Source organism: Opisthocomus hoazin, chromosome 12, assembly GCF_030867145.1.
Source record: "Opisthocomus hoazin isolate bOpiHoa1 chromosome 12, bOpiHoa1.hap1, whole genome shotgun sequence".
Lineage (NCBI taxonomy): Eukaryota > Metazoa > Chordata > Aves > Opisthocomiformes > Opisthocomidae > Opisthocomus > Opisthocomus hoazin.
Genome location: NC_134425.1, coordinates 1,406,211 through 1,422,612, shown reverse-complemented (window position 1 = coordinate 1,422,612; position 16,402 = coordinate 1,406,211). Strand labels below are relative to the sequence as shown.

At 47.7% G+C, this 16,402-nt stretch overlaps 1 protein-coding gene across 1 annotated transcript in view; it reads left to right on the top strand.

The window, feature by feature from the left end:
* The first annotated feature begins 3,913 nt into the window (after nt 1-3,913).
* The window catches only part of ZCCHC14 (zinc finger CCHC-type containing 14), a 52,562-nt gene continuing 40,073 nt past the window's right edge, over nt 3,914-16,402 (top strand). Inside the window, exon 1 of the mRNA XM_075433688.1 lies at nt 3,914-4,565. Within this exon, the coding sequence (XP_075289803.1) occupies nt 4,002-4,565 (564 nt within the window). The 5' untranslated portion in view covers nt 3,914-4,001. The remainder of the gene's footprint in view (nt 4,566-16,402) is intronic.

Below are 16,402 nucleotides of genomic sequence, written 5' to 3'. Positions count from 1 at the left end.
ATTCAGTGACAGCCCCTGCACGTTCCGAAAATACAAAAAGAGGGAAATAAGTACACTCTCAGTTACTGTTTGCCGATTACTCCGACAAGGAATCTTCCCCAGCTGTTTGTCTCAAACATGCACTAGGAGAATTCCAGCAAGAGAGAAGATGCAGTGAATGGGATGATCTGGGGATGAACCATGGAGCTGGCTTTGGTGTCCTGAGGGCTGTGCCCCTGCGGGGAAGGCGGCTGAGCAGGCACCCCAGAACGACCTTCACGCACAGCCCGCTGTCTTCAGCAAGTGGTAACACGAGCTCTGACGAAGTTGATTTATCTTGCTGAGGGCGGTTCCTTGCTTTGCCCGCTGGCTAGCCAGGAATTCTTGGTGGCTTGTGACAGAATTGCATGTCGTGCGCTTTTTGGTTTCCTTGGGCTTCGCCCAAAGCCACTTCTAATCAGAGAAAAGGTTCCCAGTTCATATACTACGCTTCTGATTAGAGTTTCTCTTACTGTCTGGCATCAAAGACAAACAATTTCTGCTCTGGCTGTAAACCACAGACTCACTCTTCAGCAACAAAATTCACATTCAGACTTTCATCTAGGCTCAGGCTTAGACCTGGATCCCAGGTAGAGAAGTTTAAACCTTCAGCTTGCTGCAGACCAGGCAATCACGAGACACCTGACTGAGCACAGCATAGTGCTTTCAGGACAGATTGATGCTCTTTCAGGACAGATTGATGCTGGGCTAAAAACACCAATGTAAGCAGAAAGGCCACCAAAGAACTCGGCGTCCTCAAGCCCACTGCCTGGCCCACGCTGCGACTCAATGCAAACCTTTCCTAAGGGACTGAGAGCGCTTCCTCCATTTTCAGCGTATCCCTTCCTCTGATGGACAATACTGGGCAGGCAGGAAGAGGAAGCACATATGGTTTGCACTCAGTGACAGATCACTGCAAGGAAAGGACACGGAGAGGCTGCGGGATTTTCAAGGACCCTCTCGCAGCAGGAGTCTGCAGCACAGAAGGGGAGTTGTGTAGCTTTACAACGTATGACATTATGCAAGCCCAGTAAGCGTCCTTTGACTGCTTACTCTTGCATTTCAGTAGGACTTCAATAAATGCAGTTGATAGTCTACGATATTCCACTGGGAAATAAAAAAGGATAAACTACCAGCATTTGGAATTTTTGTGGTGCAGCAGTTTGTCTTAGCAAGGTGTATAATGAGATTTCCAATAAACCATCACCCAAAGGAATAAGCCTTTTTCTCTCATACGATACCAACACAAGTGTTCACACAACTCACACGACAGCAAGCAGCCTGCATCTGGGCATTGTGTGCGTCCCATGAAGACCAACCCAAGACAAAATGCGATTGTGCATATAAAAACATCACCATTAGCTCTTTTGTTTATCTGCGTTGCAGCAATGTTGCACTTGCAAAAATAAAAGACACGATCCATCTTCTAAGATTACTATCATATAACAATCCAGCCTGGAATCATCCTTTGCCTGCCTGGGGCCGCATTTAAAAATATTATTCCTGGCCTCCTCCACTTCAAGATCTCCACCCTTACCATTTACCTAGCTGATGCGCAGCCTGGCTGCTGGGCTACAACAGACATACGGCCCAGTCCTATGGAAAAACATTATCAGAAAAAGAAATGATGTGTCCGGCTCTTGGTTGCTGGATGCTGTCCGTGCTATCCATAGGCAAATCTGAAGGTGATAAAGCTGCTGCAAAGCACGCATTGCTGCGCTGCTGTCAGCCAGCATCCCGGTTTAGAATGGAGAGTGGGAACACGGGGGGGGAAAAAAATACCATTTTAAGAGGCCTTCAGTGTCTCTTTTGTTTCCACGCTGTATTTAGAGACGATCTGAAGTCAACTGCCAAGCTGGCCTTTTGCTGGTTTGGTGAGGCTGCTCTGGCAACACTGGTGCCCAAAGCTTCACTGGGCTTTCGGCATCGCGCAGCTGGCAGTCCGTGCCATCCTGCACCCCTCTGCTCCGTCCTTCGGGGTCCTTGCCCCTCCTATCACAGAATCACAGAATAGTAGGGGTTGGAAGGGACCTCTGTGGGTCATCTAGTCCAACCCTCCTGCCCAAGCAGGGTCACCTACAGCAAGCCGCACAGGACCTTGTCCAGGTGGGTCTTGAATATCTCCAGAGAAGGAGACTCCACAGCCTCCCTGGGCAGCCTGGGCCAGGGCTCCGTCACCCTCACAGGGAAGAAGTTCTTCCTCGGGTTCAGCTGGAGCTTCCTGTGCCTCAGTTTGTGCCCCTTGCCCCTTGTCCTGTCACTGGGCACCACTGGAAAGAGTCTGGCCCCATCCTCCTGACACCCACCCTGCAGATATTTATAAGCATTTATTAGGTCCCCTCGCAGCCTTCTCTTCTCCAGGCTGAACAAGCCCAGCTCCCTCAGCCTCTCCTCGTAGGAGAGATGCTCCAGTCCCCTCATCATCCTCGTAGTCCTGCGCTGGACTCTCTCCAGTAGCTCTTCATCTTTCTTGAACTGGGGAGCCCAGAACTGGACACAGTACTCCAGATGGGGCCTCACCAGGGCAGTGTAGAGGGGAAGGAGAACCTCCCTCGTCCTGCTGGCCACACTCTTCTTGATGCACCCCAGGATTCCTTTGGCTTTCTTGGCAGCCAGGGCACACTGCTGGCTCATGGTTAACCTGTCGTCCACCTATAACAGGGGCTAAGGAGAGAGGGCATCGCAGCCCTTCCCTCGCCTGCGCCGTGAGGCTCCTTGGGGCTGGAACGAGGACGCTTTCAGTGGAAAAGCCGGGGAAAAGGCCCGTACCACACCGGAGACAGCAAACAGCACAGGCAGCGCTCGAGCCAGCGGACAGACTGCGAACGCGCCTACCATGGGGAGAACGAAGGCGGCCAAACACGGCTTAATGCCGGCCGGGACACGGCCCGCAGGCAGCTCCGAGGGCCGGGGCTGGCCAGGCCGCGGGGACCGTCCCGGCACTGAGGGGGGGACGGGAGCCCCGGGCCCCACCAGGCCCCACAGCCCCTCTGCGGGGTCGGCCTGGAGCAGGGCAAGGCCCGGCCCTGCCCCGAGGGCGGGGATCACTGCCTCAGGCCCGAACCCGCAGCGGCACCAAGGCCCACAACCACAGCCCTCCCCCCTCCGCCGCCCCGGGCGGCCGCAGACAAAAGACGGGTGTTCACGCCCCTCTCCTATTTAAGCGTCCTCTCAACCAATCAGCGCCAGGGGAGGGATTAGAGGGGGCTAAAAGCTGGCGATTGACAAGCCCCCCCTGGACCCCGCTAGTATACGCGAGGAAGGGGGCGGGTGGAGGGAGCGTGCTGGCAGCCAATCCCCAGGTGTGAGTAGACGGCTCGGCCAATCGGCAGGGCGGTGGGCGGGGCCCGCCGCGGGGTCAGGCCGGGAGTGAAGGCGCTACATCGCTCCTTCCCCTCTCTCTCTCTCCGCGCGCTCCGCTCCCGGCTGGGACTTCTCACCGCGGGATCCCTCCGCCGCGGCCCCGTTCCCCTCCGCCTGCTCGCTGCCTTCCAGCGAGGGATTATTTCCCGCGGTTGTGCGGCTCCGGCGGCGGCGGGGCCCAGCGCGGCGGGACGGGCTTGCGCGGAGGATGGAGGCAGCGGGCGGCCGGCTGAGAGAAGGAGCCGCCCCGTGAAGGAGGACGCGGGAGCGCAGAGGCCTGCTCGGGGCCGCCGGGCCCTGCCGGGCGGGGACCCCGCGGCCAGGCCGCGCCTCAGCGCTCGGGCCTGCTCCCCCGCCGCCGCCGCCGGCCACCCTCGGGGGGGCCCGGCCCGGCCCTGCCCGCCGCCGGGGGCTGCCCCCCGCGCTCCTCGCCGCCGGGCCCCCTCGCCCCCCGGGGGCCGGGTTTGCCGGGGGGGCGGGAGCGCGGAGGGGGCCGCTCGGGGGGCGTCGGGGCGCCGGCCTTGCGGGCTCCCCTCGGGGCCCTGCCGCCCGGCCTCGCCGCCGCCGCCGCCCCCCCCAGCAGGGTGTGCTCCCTGCGGGCCGGCGGCAGGCGAAGCACCATGGTGGAGAAGCGGTGCCCGCGGCTGCAGCGGGACGGGGTGTACCGCTGGTTCTCCGAGCTGCCCTCCCCGCAGCGCGTGGAGTTCCTCTGCGGCCTCCTGGACCTCTGCATCCCGCTGGAGCTGCGCTTCCTGGGCGCCTGCCTGGAGGACCTGGCCCGCAAGGACTACCACTCCCTGCGCGACTCCGAGATCAAGGCCAACAACCCCGCCGACCTGGGCAGCCTCACCAACCTGACCGACGAGGTGGTGCGCAGCAAACTGCTGGTCTCTCTCGCCCTGCTCGGGTCTGCCCACCGAGAGGCGGCCGGGGTGCTCTTCCGTACCCTCACCCACATCGATTCGGTCATCAACAACTACGGGCTGCAACTCAACGAGGGCCGCACGGGGGATGAGTTCCTGTTGCTCTTCACCATGGCATCAAACCACCCTGCTTTCAGCTTCCACCAGAAACAGGTGCTGAGGCAAGAGCTCACCCAGATCCAGAATATCATGGCCAGCACCAGCAAGAATCCCAGCACCTCTGCCCTCAACACCATGGCAACCTATCCTGGCTGCCATAAGGTGGGTATCCTGCATTTGCACACCAGAGTGGCCCTGTTGCGGGGCACGGGGTCGTGTCTCCAGCTCTGCTTTTAAACCTTTCTCTTAGCACAGGCATTCTAGTGGTAAATGGCAGCCTGAGAGACCGGTTGCTTGGTTGATGATGGGGGTGGTCAACTGAGGGCAAAAAGAGGGGATGCATGGAGTGACGTTGAAATGAGAAGGGGGTCACAAGCTGATCAACAGGCAGCACTGTGAGCCTTGACTGACTGCTTCTGGCAGTGCATCCGGTGAGGGGACAGTCCTGCCAGTTGCATGGGAGACCAGTGATTTAGTGGGGGAAACAGACGTGGAGTATCTCTGGAGTTGGGAACAAGCATCCGTTTAAAAGTTTCCCTGGAGGAAGCTGGAAGGGAGGACTGGCTTTGGGAGTAGCTGTCCAGTAGCAAAGGCATCTTGGTGAGTCTGGGTTTTGCTTAGACGAATGCGATGGCGAGGATTTTGAGCTGCTGATACTAAACTGGAAGAAACGTTGTGGTTACCTGTCACCCGGAATGTCTCGGGTATTGGTCCTGGTGTCGGTGGGCCAACATCATTAACTTGCTGTTCGTTCATTCAGTTCCAGCAATTAAGCTAGACAGTAACATTTGAAGAGGTGCTGTTGGTAATTAGAGATGTTACTGACTGCTGAAGTGCTCTTAGCCTGCTACAAATTAGGGAGTGACTCTGTCTTCTTGACTGAATTTAACCTGCTTGAAAGTTCAGATGAAGTTCCAGCTAAGTGGGTGCGTGTGATCAGTTAACAGGCTGTAGCTATTGAGGATGTAGGGACTCAGTCAGCAAATAACTGTGTTACTCTGCTGTTGGGAAAATTAGTGCGTACCTACAGGCTATGGAAATCCCTGTATTGGAGCAGTATCCTAAATAAAGCTGTTTTCTGAGGGCTCAGTACGGGTTCCATGAGGTTGAGCACTGAATTTCAGACCGAAACAGAAATCTGTGCTTGGTGTTCCGCTGAATACAGATTTCCTTCCAGTTTCACGTTTCTTTGAAGACTGCTGCTTTAATTGTAGAATTTAGCGGAGCGTTATTAAACTTTGTATTTCTCTTAATCTTCCCTTCCTATGTCTTTAAAGAGTGCTTGTTCCTGACATTTGGTTTTAAGGGGAAAGAACAAGGTATGGGAATGCCTCTGCATTCAGTTTAAACCTCTATATGGGTAAAATATAGATTGAAAGAATATTTCACAGAGAAAGTAGAAGGGTATAATTAAAACCAGAAAAATCTTCCTTTCAGATGCGTAACTACTTGCAGCTTCCCTTATTCAAAAGATGCATGGACCCTAGGTTTGAAAGGAAAGTCTGTAACTCAGGTACAAGATTTCCCAAAACAAAATGAGCAAAAGAAAAATAAAATTACGCAGGCAGGAACATTTTTTAGAGTATGCTTTCAAAGCTTCACAAACAGCGTGCGATTAATGTAGCTGGAAAACTCTGGCACTATTTATGTCAGTCTAAGATGGACGGAGAATCCATCCTACCATTTTTCGTGCCAGCAGTAAGGCGTGCAGGACAGGCGTGGATTTTTGGTGTTTTTTTCTTCAGAAATCATGAAAGGGTTGTCTCCTTAAAAGTACCCTTTTTTTCAAAAAAAAAAAAAAGAAATTGGTGTTGAAGAATGCTGCTTGCTAAGTGCAGAATAGTTGGGAGGGAGCAAAAAAGGTGACTTTGCTCTCAGTCTCTCGAATATGCATTTTGTTTGAACAGATGCAGATTGCCTTATTTGTTAATTTTTTCAATGTTCACAGCTGGGTAATTTTGCTACTTTTAGAGTAAGCAGTTGGCTTAAAACAGGAATTGGATGAAGCAAATGGAAAAAAACAATGTCTTTCTCCATTCAGGCCTGTTTAAATATGCACAAATAAATTCCGACACCGTGGACTTAGATCTTGTGATGTTACCAAGTTATGTTGTGACAATACTTGTAACATCACCAAGAAAAAGAACAAAATAACGCAGATGTCAAGAGAAAGTGAGCTGTGCTGCGCTGCTGCCTGCCAAGAGTCCTGCGCTCTTTGTCCTCTTCGGAGTTGGAGGAGAATTTCTTCCCCGGAGCCAGCGCTTTCTCATCACTCTTGCTGCTTTACTACGACTTGAGCTGCGCTGAGCTGGTGCTTGGAGTCAGTGCTCTGTGTTCAGTTGTGTGAATGCTGCTCCGAAACTCTCAAGCGCAGAGCTCTTTGAGCGCGTCCTCAGAAAATGGGCTGGAGAATGGTCACCGTTTGAGGTCCTGAGAAACTTTTGGAGGCTGGAATGGAGTGGATGTGTAATGGCATGCAAATAGGGAGCTCTTTGTGAGCAGGACTAGTCAGCCTTCAGCCTCTCCCTTGGGCTGAGTGTGGGCACAGGGACTAACGCTGGTGTGACTGCCTGCTTTTCTGTGTAACTAGAGGTCCGTCACAACTCCTGATGAATTACATGTAACTGGTTTATTCAGGGAGATGCAGCGAAGCAGCTGAACAGTGCTTTCTGTTCTCTTTGCAGAAACAAATGGAAATGTGCTGCTTCTGCTTAGTCAGGTCTATGAAAATATGACCCAACTTGATATTAGCTACAGCTTTTTTCTAGAGGATTGGAGCTTGCCATCCTCTTTCCATCTCCTATCTATTTCACATCTTACAGCAAAATCTCTCACAGACAAATCGTGTGTGATAGTGAAGAGATGGAACAGTTGATACAAAATTACTGGGAAATATTCCATGATTGTTGAAGTTGCTTTGGGGTAGGTGAGCGCATTTAAAGGTGGTTGGTGACACAAACCGCTGCTTTTTGCTGTTGTATTTTACTGTCTGCTGCAGTTGCTGGCGACAGGGAGGCTCAAAACAGCCACCCATGTCTTTCTGCTTTAATGTACGCTTTTCGAGATTATTCTTGGATTATATAAATCTTAACATTACAGGAAAAGGTTGGCTGGCTTTAAGTAGGTCAGTAATTATTAGATTCGTGGTTTCTACTTGGTAGTACAAAATGAACATAAAGTTTCCTTGCCCCAAGTAGGGAGAACACTGCCCTTTCTACAGCAGGCTATTGCTTTCGGCTCTGTAAAGGTGATCGTTTCTGCCCCTTGTCTTGCCCTGTATTCTCTTCTGGTTTTGAGTGGTGCCAACACTTGCAGGACTTGAGCTGTGAGTTCTTCAAACTTTTTGCTTGTAGGCATAAAATCTAAGGTGGTTGTGTGGTTTTTAAAAATTAAAACACTGCAAATTGTCTTCAAATGAAGCCCAGGTGTATGTCTAAGAGTCAGGTTTTTAAAAACTTTTGTTCCTTGGGTTAACAGTAATGGGCTTATTTTTAACTGGAAATGATGCCGCTGAGTTTTCAGGCTGGTTTTGGACCTTAGGATGCCTATTCAGCTGTCTTTTATACCTTTGCCACAAAGGAGATAGAATGGTTTTCTGGCCAGCGTGTGGAGCCTGGCATCTGATGGCTCATTTCTGCGCTGATGTATGGTGCCTAGAGCTGCAAACCACCGCTCTCTTCGCAGAGCAGGGGGAGCTGGAAGCATCAGGGCAGAAGAAAACCCACAGCCAAAGGTCTGCTGCGTGTGCATGCTTCCCAGTGCTTTGATAGGGAAATTGCCACTGCTGACTGTGACCCACAAAGGAGGGGGAGATGGCTCAAAACTGTCTCCCGACATCCTGAACCACCCCTTCAGACTTCTGCTGCGAACAGCTTGGGACAAGGAACATCTGTTTTCGCTGTAGGTGAAAACTTCATGTTTTTATTCATTCTTGGTTGCTTTGAGGCGGTAGTGATGCTGTTTCTACAGAACCCCTTAGGCTTGTGTCTTGCAGATAATAACATACCGGGACTGGCTTGGGTACTGGCACTCATCTAGGTGTAATGATACGAATCTCTGCACGGGCTCACTTTCCAACTTTTTCTCTCAAGAAGGCTGCTATGCGTTAGTAACACTGAGGAGAGAACTTCCAGAACTGGAGGACAAGTTGTTTGTGAATCCATCACCTTGTATTTCTTAGTTTCATCTGCTCATTGAGATCATTCTGTGAAAGCAGAGAGAGAAGACAGTGCTGTGGCTGCTCAGCGCCTGCTCTGCTCGCTGGCTGTGACAAGAGCTCTGCAGTGCAGGTAGTGTGGTCATCTGGTGGGGGCTTCAGCTGCAGGACCAGGGTCAGAAATAGTAGGTCTGACTAGAGTTTGTTTGCAGCTGAAGGGAAAGAAGAGTCAGTGACACTGTAGTTATGTGGCTGTTTCAGGTTGGTACCTTGTGAATGGGGAAAAAGGGCTCTTGCCTAGTCAGCTTCCAAATACTGCACCAATGGCTATTTCAAGTTTATAGCATAAGATGCTATTTTTCACCCGTGCTAATTCCATAGGCTCATCTAAAACTCAGAAATAACTAAAGACTGTGTATGGGGAGCTGCGTAGAGCTGATGTTCTGAGGGGTCCATTTCAAATACCTTCACCTTCCTGCACTGTTTGCTACAGGTGATTGAAGTTAGTATTTCAGAAATGTTGGGAGACTTTTATTTCATCTATGGAATGATGAATTGGAAAAAAACTGTTACTTGTTGGGTTGCCACTGAGTCCTTAAGTCCTCACAGAGCAAGGATTCCAACTATTAAGTGATCTGTCAGCTGCCTTTACAGCTTTTACGCTAGCTTTGTAGGAATAGAATAAACCACGAAAAACCTAATTTTTAGCCTCCTAACCCACTGAAGGTATTTCATAGCTGTAGCAGATTACCATGTTAATAGCAGTTGTTAGCTAGGATTAGTGGTGTTTACTCATTGATATTGGTTGTTGCTATCTCAGGAACGATCTCATTTTCAAAAGCAGGTGGGACTAACCTCGGGAGCTGCAGGGGCAGGTCTTGTAGCTTCCAGCTGGAGACGTGTGCCCGTCTCTGCATGTGCTCGCGGTGTCCTGGGTGCTTGGGGCGACGTGGGTTACACGCGCCTCTTGATGTGCCGGGTGAGAAGTGTGAGGCTTCCAGTTTTGGCTCATTTCTTGCTGATTTTCTTGCTTGAAAGTTTTTGTGACTCTGATAAAATGTTTCAGTTGCAAACCTGCAATGTTTTCAGAAATGAGCTTAACAACGGTCTCGCATAATAAGTGTTAATTAGCACCATATTCACTTTGCCTAATCATATGTTACATGATGAACTTGAATTTAAGAACCTAAATTAGTTTGCTTGGGAAATGGACTGTGCATCCAAACATCAGGGACAGAACAGCCAAAAAATTTGTGTTGAGCTAATAATGATGATGGTTTTTTCCCTGTGAACTGTCTTCCCGTTTTCTGCACAGGCTGAATGAAGTTTCCGTTTTAAGAGTGCATTCCACTTCTTTAATTTACTCGGTTTTTTCCTGCTAATTACCTTGTAACTGTTAGTTGTCAGTTAAGCAGCATTGAAGTAGGCCTCGTCTCTTCTGGAATCAAAATGCCTGCTTTAAGATGTTGGCTATTTTGAACTGAACCAGGCTTGAAACTGTTGTAATTGAATCGGTGTAGAAGCTGTATGCAGATCCTGCCTGGCAAGGCAGAGCCAGCAGCAGCTAACCACACCTAACAAGCATTCCAGTGTCCAACTTCAAAGGTGCTAAACAGCATCCTTGTTTGGAAGTATTTAACCACTTGGTTTAGCATCGTTTTTTAAAAATGTTAGAATTGCTAAAGCTGATGCAGCCGTGTTTTAGCGGGATGTTAGGCACAGCGCTGCCTCTTTCTAGCAGGGCAGAGCGCTGGGGCTTCTGCGGGCTGCAGGGCTGCAGTGCCTGGGATACTTCTCCTAAGTGGGCTCTGGTAAAAGGACACGTATAGTCATCTTCTGTATTCAAATATCGCAGTGTCTGCTTTACTGCTTGCTCTTCAGCACTTTTTCTCCTAAAAATATATATATAAATAGGTGTGTTATTCCTGAGAATGTAGAGAAGAGTTTCTGTGAATCCTCAGAATCTTCTTAGAAATGCTACATCTAATTCGTCTGAAATGAGAACCATTGTCATGCTTAAACTAGAATTTGACTTTACCATTTCGCAAAAGAATTGGAGCAAGTTGAATTGAAGTTGTTCCCTATTTAGATTTGAAATGGGTATTAGAGCTAGCAAAGAGGTGTTGGTATGGTCTGGATCTGTCTTTCTTTGCGTGGGTTTTGTAATGAGCAAACATCTAAACATCTTGCTCTTGCCTCATGCTAAATTGGAATTTTCCCTTTGGTCCCATTGGTCTGATTATCCAATGATAAGCATTGGAAGGGAGAAACTTTTTAACAGGTGTTCTGGCCCGTGTAGGGTTTCAGGATTTTTGTAAATAGCTGAAGTGATCCAGAAATAAGAAGATCAATTACTTAAGAGTAAGGTCTTAATTTTAGTTAAAGACCTGCCAAGTCATGATGATAAATAGTGATAGTGAACATTTTTCGTGCATATTATCAATTCTTTTTCAGTGTTGTCATTTTTCCACCATGAATAGTTTTATTACACTCAAGCCATTACTTAAGTGGATGTTGAGGAGGACAAGGAGTGAGAAATACAATCCAGTGAATTTCTGGCTTGTCAGATAACTTCTGCCAACCTTGTTACTGTGTGAATTCTCACAGAAGAGACCGGAGTGGCAGTGAGCCGTTCTGCTGGGGAAAGGCACCATTGCTTGGGTTGTACTTCAGCAGATTTGAGAGTTGCTTCTTTGACTGTCTGTTTACCTCCCAAAGCATGTACTGGCCTCGTGGGGGTAATTTCCCCCCCTGTGCTGGCAATGTAAGTGTGGTAGCTCTAAAATCAACCTAATATGACATCTGCCTTTAAAATGTTACTTAGGGGCTGAAGGCTTGTATAGCAGATAGGACCGTGCTACACTTTGAATTCTCTTGGGAAGTTCAAGGTAATCTTCCCTTCTGCTGGCTCCGCTTTTAGCTTTTGGTAGCTTTCAGGTGAAGAAATGGGGACATATTTGTACATCAGGGCTGGGATATAAAGCAGTAGTATCTTGTTCAAGGTCTGGTTATAAGCAGTTACCTGTTTTGATTTTGAGGTGTTTTAAATGATTGGCTTGTAAAATTCAGGTGTGATTTCTTTTTGTTTTGAAGGAAAAATAAAATACCTTGCTTGTCATCTGTCGTTTCTGGAAGATGCCTAGTCTAGGCATTAGTGCCTGGAATTAGCAGAGTGTGAGTGAACTGGTTGCACTGGCAGCCTGTCCAGAGAGCCACAGTAAATCATGGAAGATCAGGTAGATGAAGCGGGTTGTTGGTTTGTAGCTTATTGTATTAGTACTTGGGTTTTTCTTCTGTTGCCTTTTACAGAGAATTTTTCCCTTTAGAGTTCGAACTTCAGCTCGGTGTATCTCTTCAGCGGGAAATCCCACATATTCTGCCTGTTTGGCGAGCTCGTAGAGTTAACTGTTGGGGGCTGTGTAGTGGTGGCAGAAAACATTGCATTAGCTAACACTGAGGAATGCTGAAACCACTTTGCAGAGTGCAGCTTTGCTCGTCTGGCTTACGGGGTGAGTGCACATCTTTGCACAAACTGGGGTTGCCAGGAGTTTTCAGATGTGTCTTCTGAGTGTCTGTCTGGAATGGCAAGCGCGCAGCGCAGTGAAATGGAAGTCCAGTTACTCTGTGGTGGATTTATGTTCCGAGTATTAACAAAGTATTCACAATTCTTTAAGCACAGGATTTTTAGTGGAGATGACTTAGCCGATAAAATACAGCCCAGACCTTTTTGGCCCATCTGGTCTACTGAATTTACGGTGGAGCCTTGCAGCAGGTGTGTGATCGTCCCGTACCACTGAAGTACTGCACGCCTCATTTCTTTCCAGTAATAGTCTCACAGGACCAAAGCATCTGATCTATTCCCCATTTCACTGCAAAGTGCCTCTTCACCCTTTGTGTTCGGAGATGGAAACCTTTTAACCAGCTTCCTAGGAGAACAGGTGTGGGACCTTCTGTAGCTGCTGGGAACCCTGGACATGCCTGACTTGGTTGCACCTGGTGCTTACATCTTACTCTGGTAGACCCTGGCTGTTGGAACTGCTTGAATTTCCAGCACGAACCAAACACTTTCAGCTGTGTTCGTGTCCCAGTCCAACAAAGCAACTAAATGTGTGTAAATTTAAGTGTGGAGCAGTGTTGAGGACTTTACTGGGTAAGTGAAAAGTTGGGGGTGTTTGAGTGTTCCTTAAACATCCTTGTGGACGAGCCCAGTCTTCAAAAGGAGTAGTTTTTACATCTTGTTGTGCTAGTGGGAGAACAGTCAGGTATCCGTGTGTGTAAGTGAATGCGGAACTGGTGCCTGAGGCTATGGTTTCACAAGCAGCTGGGCAGGCTAATAGCTTGTTGCTACTAAGAGGAGGATGTTTGCTCAGCCTTACTCCTCTCTACACTGGCTTTGTAGTCTCAGTCGGTTTTGAGTTTCAGGTCCTTGCATTGGTTGCTCTTGTTTCTGGCTCAGACTTAGCCTGCTGAACAGTCTCGTGCGTTGGTAGACTGACACCTGAGTGTTAGCAATGCTTTTTTTTTTGTTTTCCAAATTATTTGGGAACCTGAGTTATGTCTCTGCATTGGGAAATAGCAGCTTATCAGCCTAAGCACGCGAGGGCTGTATGCTTGCCATCAGGCTTCTGCTGGAGCACTTCTGCAAACAGGATTGGACTGTGTTAAAGACCTTGCTGCTAACCTCAAAATAAGCTGCTGTTAATACTCACTAATGTGAAACTGCCAGGAGTGAATGGAGCTGACTGGTTCCACCCCCCGGACTTCAGTGCTCATATTCCTGACTGCACTCTTACGTGTTACCTGCATCAGCCTCAAGCACGAAGGTCGGTTTATGATAATGAAAAACCTATTTAAAAGGAGACTTCTAAACCAAGTATTGGCAGTAGCGTTTGTCTGTAGGACTTTCCCAGCATATCTTTGGCCACTTTTGAAAACTGAATGTCATATGAAAAAGTTTTCCTGTGTGATTAATGGGAGAATGTGTTCGTGTGGCTTTTAGCTGGGGCCCTAGTATCTCACTGAACTGACTCATTGTTTTTATATTTTGTTCACTTTTCCTGTGTAATGCATGACCTGAATTTCATACCTAATTAGGTATAGAAGGCAGTATTTTATTCCCTTGGATCCTCTATCATTGTTTCCTTAAATTATAAGTCATGCTACACTTTAGGTGGTAAGCTACGTTGATTTTTAGTATTGGCTCCACTTCAAACTAAGTCAGCAAATACTTCGCTATTAAAACATGTATTTTCTGTGTTCTGTTTGGTTATTTTTAAAAGGAACATATAATTGCTGTTTTGGTAAAATTCTTACCACAGTAAGTTTGACTTCTATCAGTCCTGTTATTTTTATGACAAACTTGAAATGTTCAGCATTGTCTCTAGGGAGCCAAGCTAACAATTGCTGGATCTGACTTCACAGATTCACCATTTTCCGTCTTGACTTCCACTGTCTTGGGTAGTGGCAGAGCCACTTCAGGTGGCAGTGGCTGGAAGAGAAACACCCCCCGTTGAAGTAACTGCTCCCACTGATTCTGTGGTGAGGGTTGTTTTAATTATTTGTGTTTTTCTATGTGTTTTTTGATGGATCATGGGGTTTGGAGAGGTTTCTAGAACTTTTTTCACTGTCCCCAGAAGATCTGTGCGTGTTAGTACATCTCTGATGCTGAGAAGAAAATCACTGGTCTGTACTGAAAAAAGTGTTAGTGTTTGCTGGCAGGTGAAAGAGGGAAAAGTGTGAGAATGGCAGAAATTCTCGCAGTCACTTCTGATTCCTTGACATGTTTGTCCTTGACCCATGAGTGAAAGCAATTGTTCTTCTTCCTGGTTAGCTCCTGGGCCTGGAGGGCTGCAGGGTGCCGTTCTGTGATGGCTCTGTCTAGCCCTTGGTGGCAAGGATGTGCTTCTTCAGTAGCTGGTACCAGTTTTGGTACAGTCTTTATTACTGTGGAGAGTGAGGAGCAGAAGAACTCAGGCTGAGCTGGAGTTAGGCATTAGGTAGCGATTAATTTTCTTTGTTATTTTCAGTTATGGCTGCTACTTCAATTTGAAATTCAAGAGACAAGCTAGGTTTTAATCTGGAAAGTCAGAATTTCACCTGTGAGGCAGATGTTTTGGTATGGAGGGAGCAGATGCAATGTTAGAGTTGTTAGAGTTGAGTAAGAAGAGTTGAAGAATCTCTCCTGCACCCGTTTGCGTGTTGCATCTTCTGGAGTCGTAGAATAAGCCTACAGGCCACTCTGATGTTACAGCAATTTATGAATAATCTGATGAAACTATGGATAGATGCAGCAGAAGGCTTTCCTTCGCCCTGGCCGTCTACAAATTGCTGTGCTAAGGTAAGGTTAGGCCCAGTGCAGAATATTTCTATTGCTTTAACTCTCTGCGGTTGCTGTTGTGTTTGCTGGTCTTCAGAGTGCTTCTGCTGCTGTTCTCAGAGAGTTTCAGTTGAATAATCCAGTGTCTTCTGTTCAAATGTCTGATGCTGTACCCTCTTAGACCTTGAATGATTCATGAATTTTTCTGCATTTATAAAATGTCACTCCTGTGGTTTATGATATATAGCCTGAATGTTTCTGGTTCCTGTGATGCCCGCTTATCCACCTTTACTGTGGGCTGTTAGTGCTTTAGAAAACAAGCCTTTCACAGGTCTTGAACAGCAGATGCTTGTTCTTTAATGGCATCTTGGCTTTCTTCAGAGATGCTACAGATCCTAAAAGGTCCAAAGCAATTTGCTTACCACTTCTCAGAATCTTTATCTCACTGGAATGCCTTGTTCTTTATTCAGAACCTAGTGACTACTTGTTAGTAGTTGTTTGTGCTGAGCCCAAACCAGGGGTTAGGGTAGTGTTCCGATATGGTGAACCTTCCTGCCAGAATTTACCTGACACTGAGTTTCTACAGCTGAATGTGGACAAGTCCTTCCTGGGCATCTGCTGTTAGGCTTTTGCAAGTGTTTCTCCCAGCCCTCCCAGGACAGCATCGTCTGCAGGTCACAGCTGATGGGTTATGGTTCCTCTGTTTTGCTTGGCCTCGAATGAAAAAAGAAAAGGCTGTTACTGTTTTGGAAATAAAACTTTTGATTTGCAAAACATTTTTAATTTTTTTACTTTTCCTAAGCCTTTGCAGTATTGGTATGTTTAAGTCAGTGGAAAAAATTATTTAAAATTTGGAGTGAAAGCTTTAAGCAGTCAGATTCACTGGTTCTAACACCATTCAGCTCACTAACAAAGTGCTCCATTTGGAACTAATCAGAGCTTTGTGATTTTTCTAGGCCAATTTGAAACTGCTTTGCTTTGATGTGTGACTGAATCAGATAGTATATGAGCTCAGTCAGTCAAGACATATGGGCTAAATTAATCTTTACCAAGTATATAAAAATTAAATCTTTATGGAAAGAATTGGATGTTATGTATAAACAAAATGCAAATTTTAAACTGCACGCGATGCTTGTTGTAAGGATAGTGGAGAGCAGGGAATACAAGATAGGAGGCAGTATATTGTAGTAAACTGCTTATTTAGAGATTTTTCTGAAACCACGTGGCGATGTTCTTACCCAGTTTCAAATACTGTGTTTATATTTGATGGGTCTGAATATTTGGAACCTGGCTGTTTAGGATAACATAGTCTTGCCTGAATTTAATTTTCTAGCTTGCTCTGTTATTCGGTTGCTCCTCTGAAATCTCCCCTTGCCAGGAGGACGGCGATGCTGCTGGAGCTCCATCTCGGCAGCGATCCACTGGAGTGAGAGTTTAATGAGCTCCAGGAGAGAGGCCGGGTGAGATAAGCTTCGGTGAAGACTGACTTTGGCAAGGAGACTTACACTATTCCTCCCCCTCCCCCAA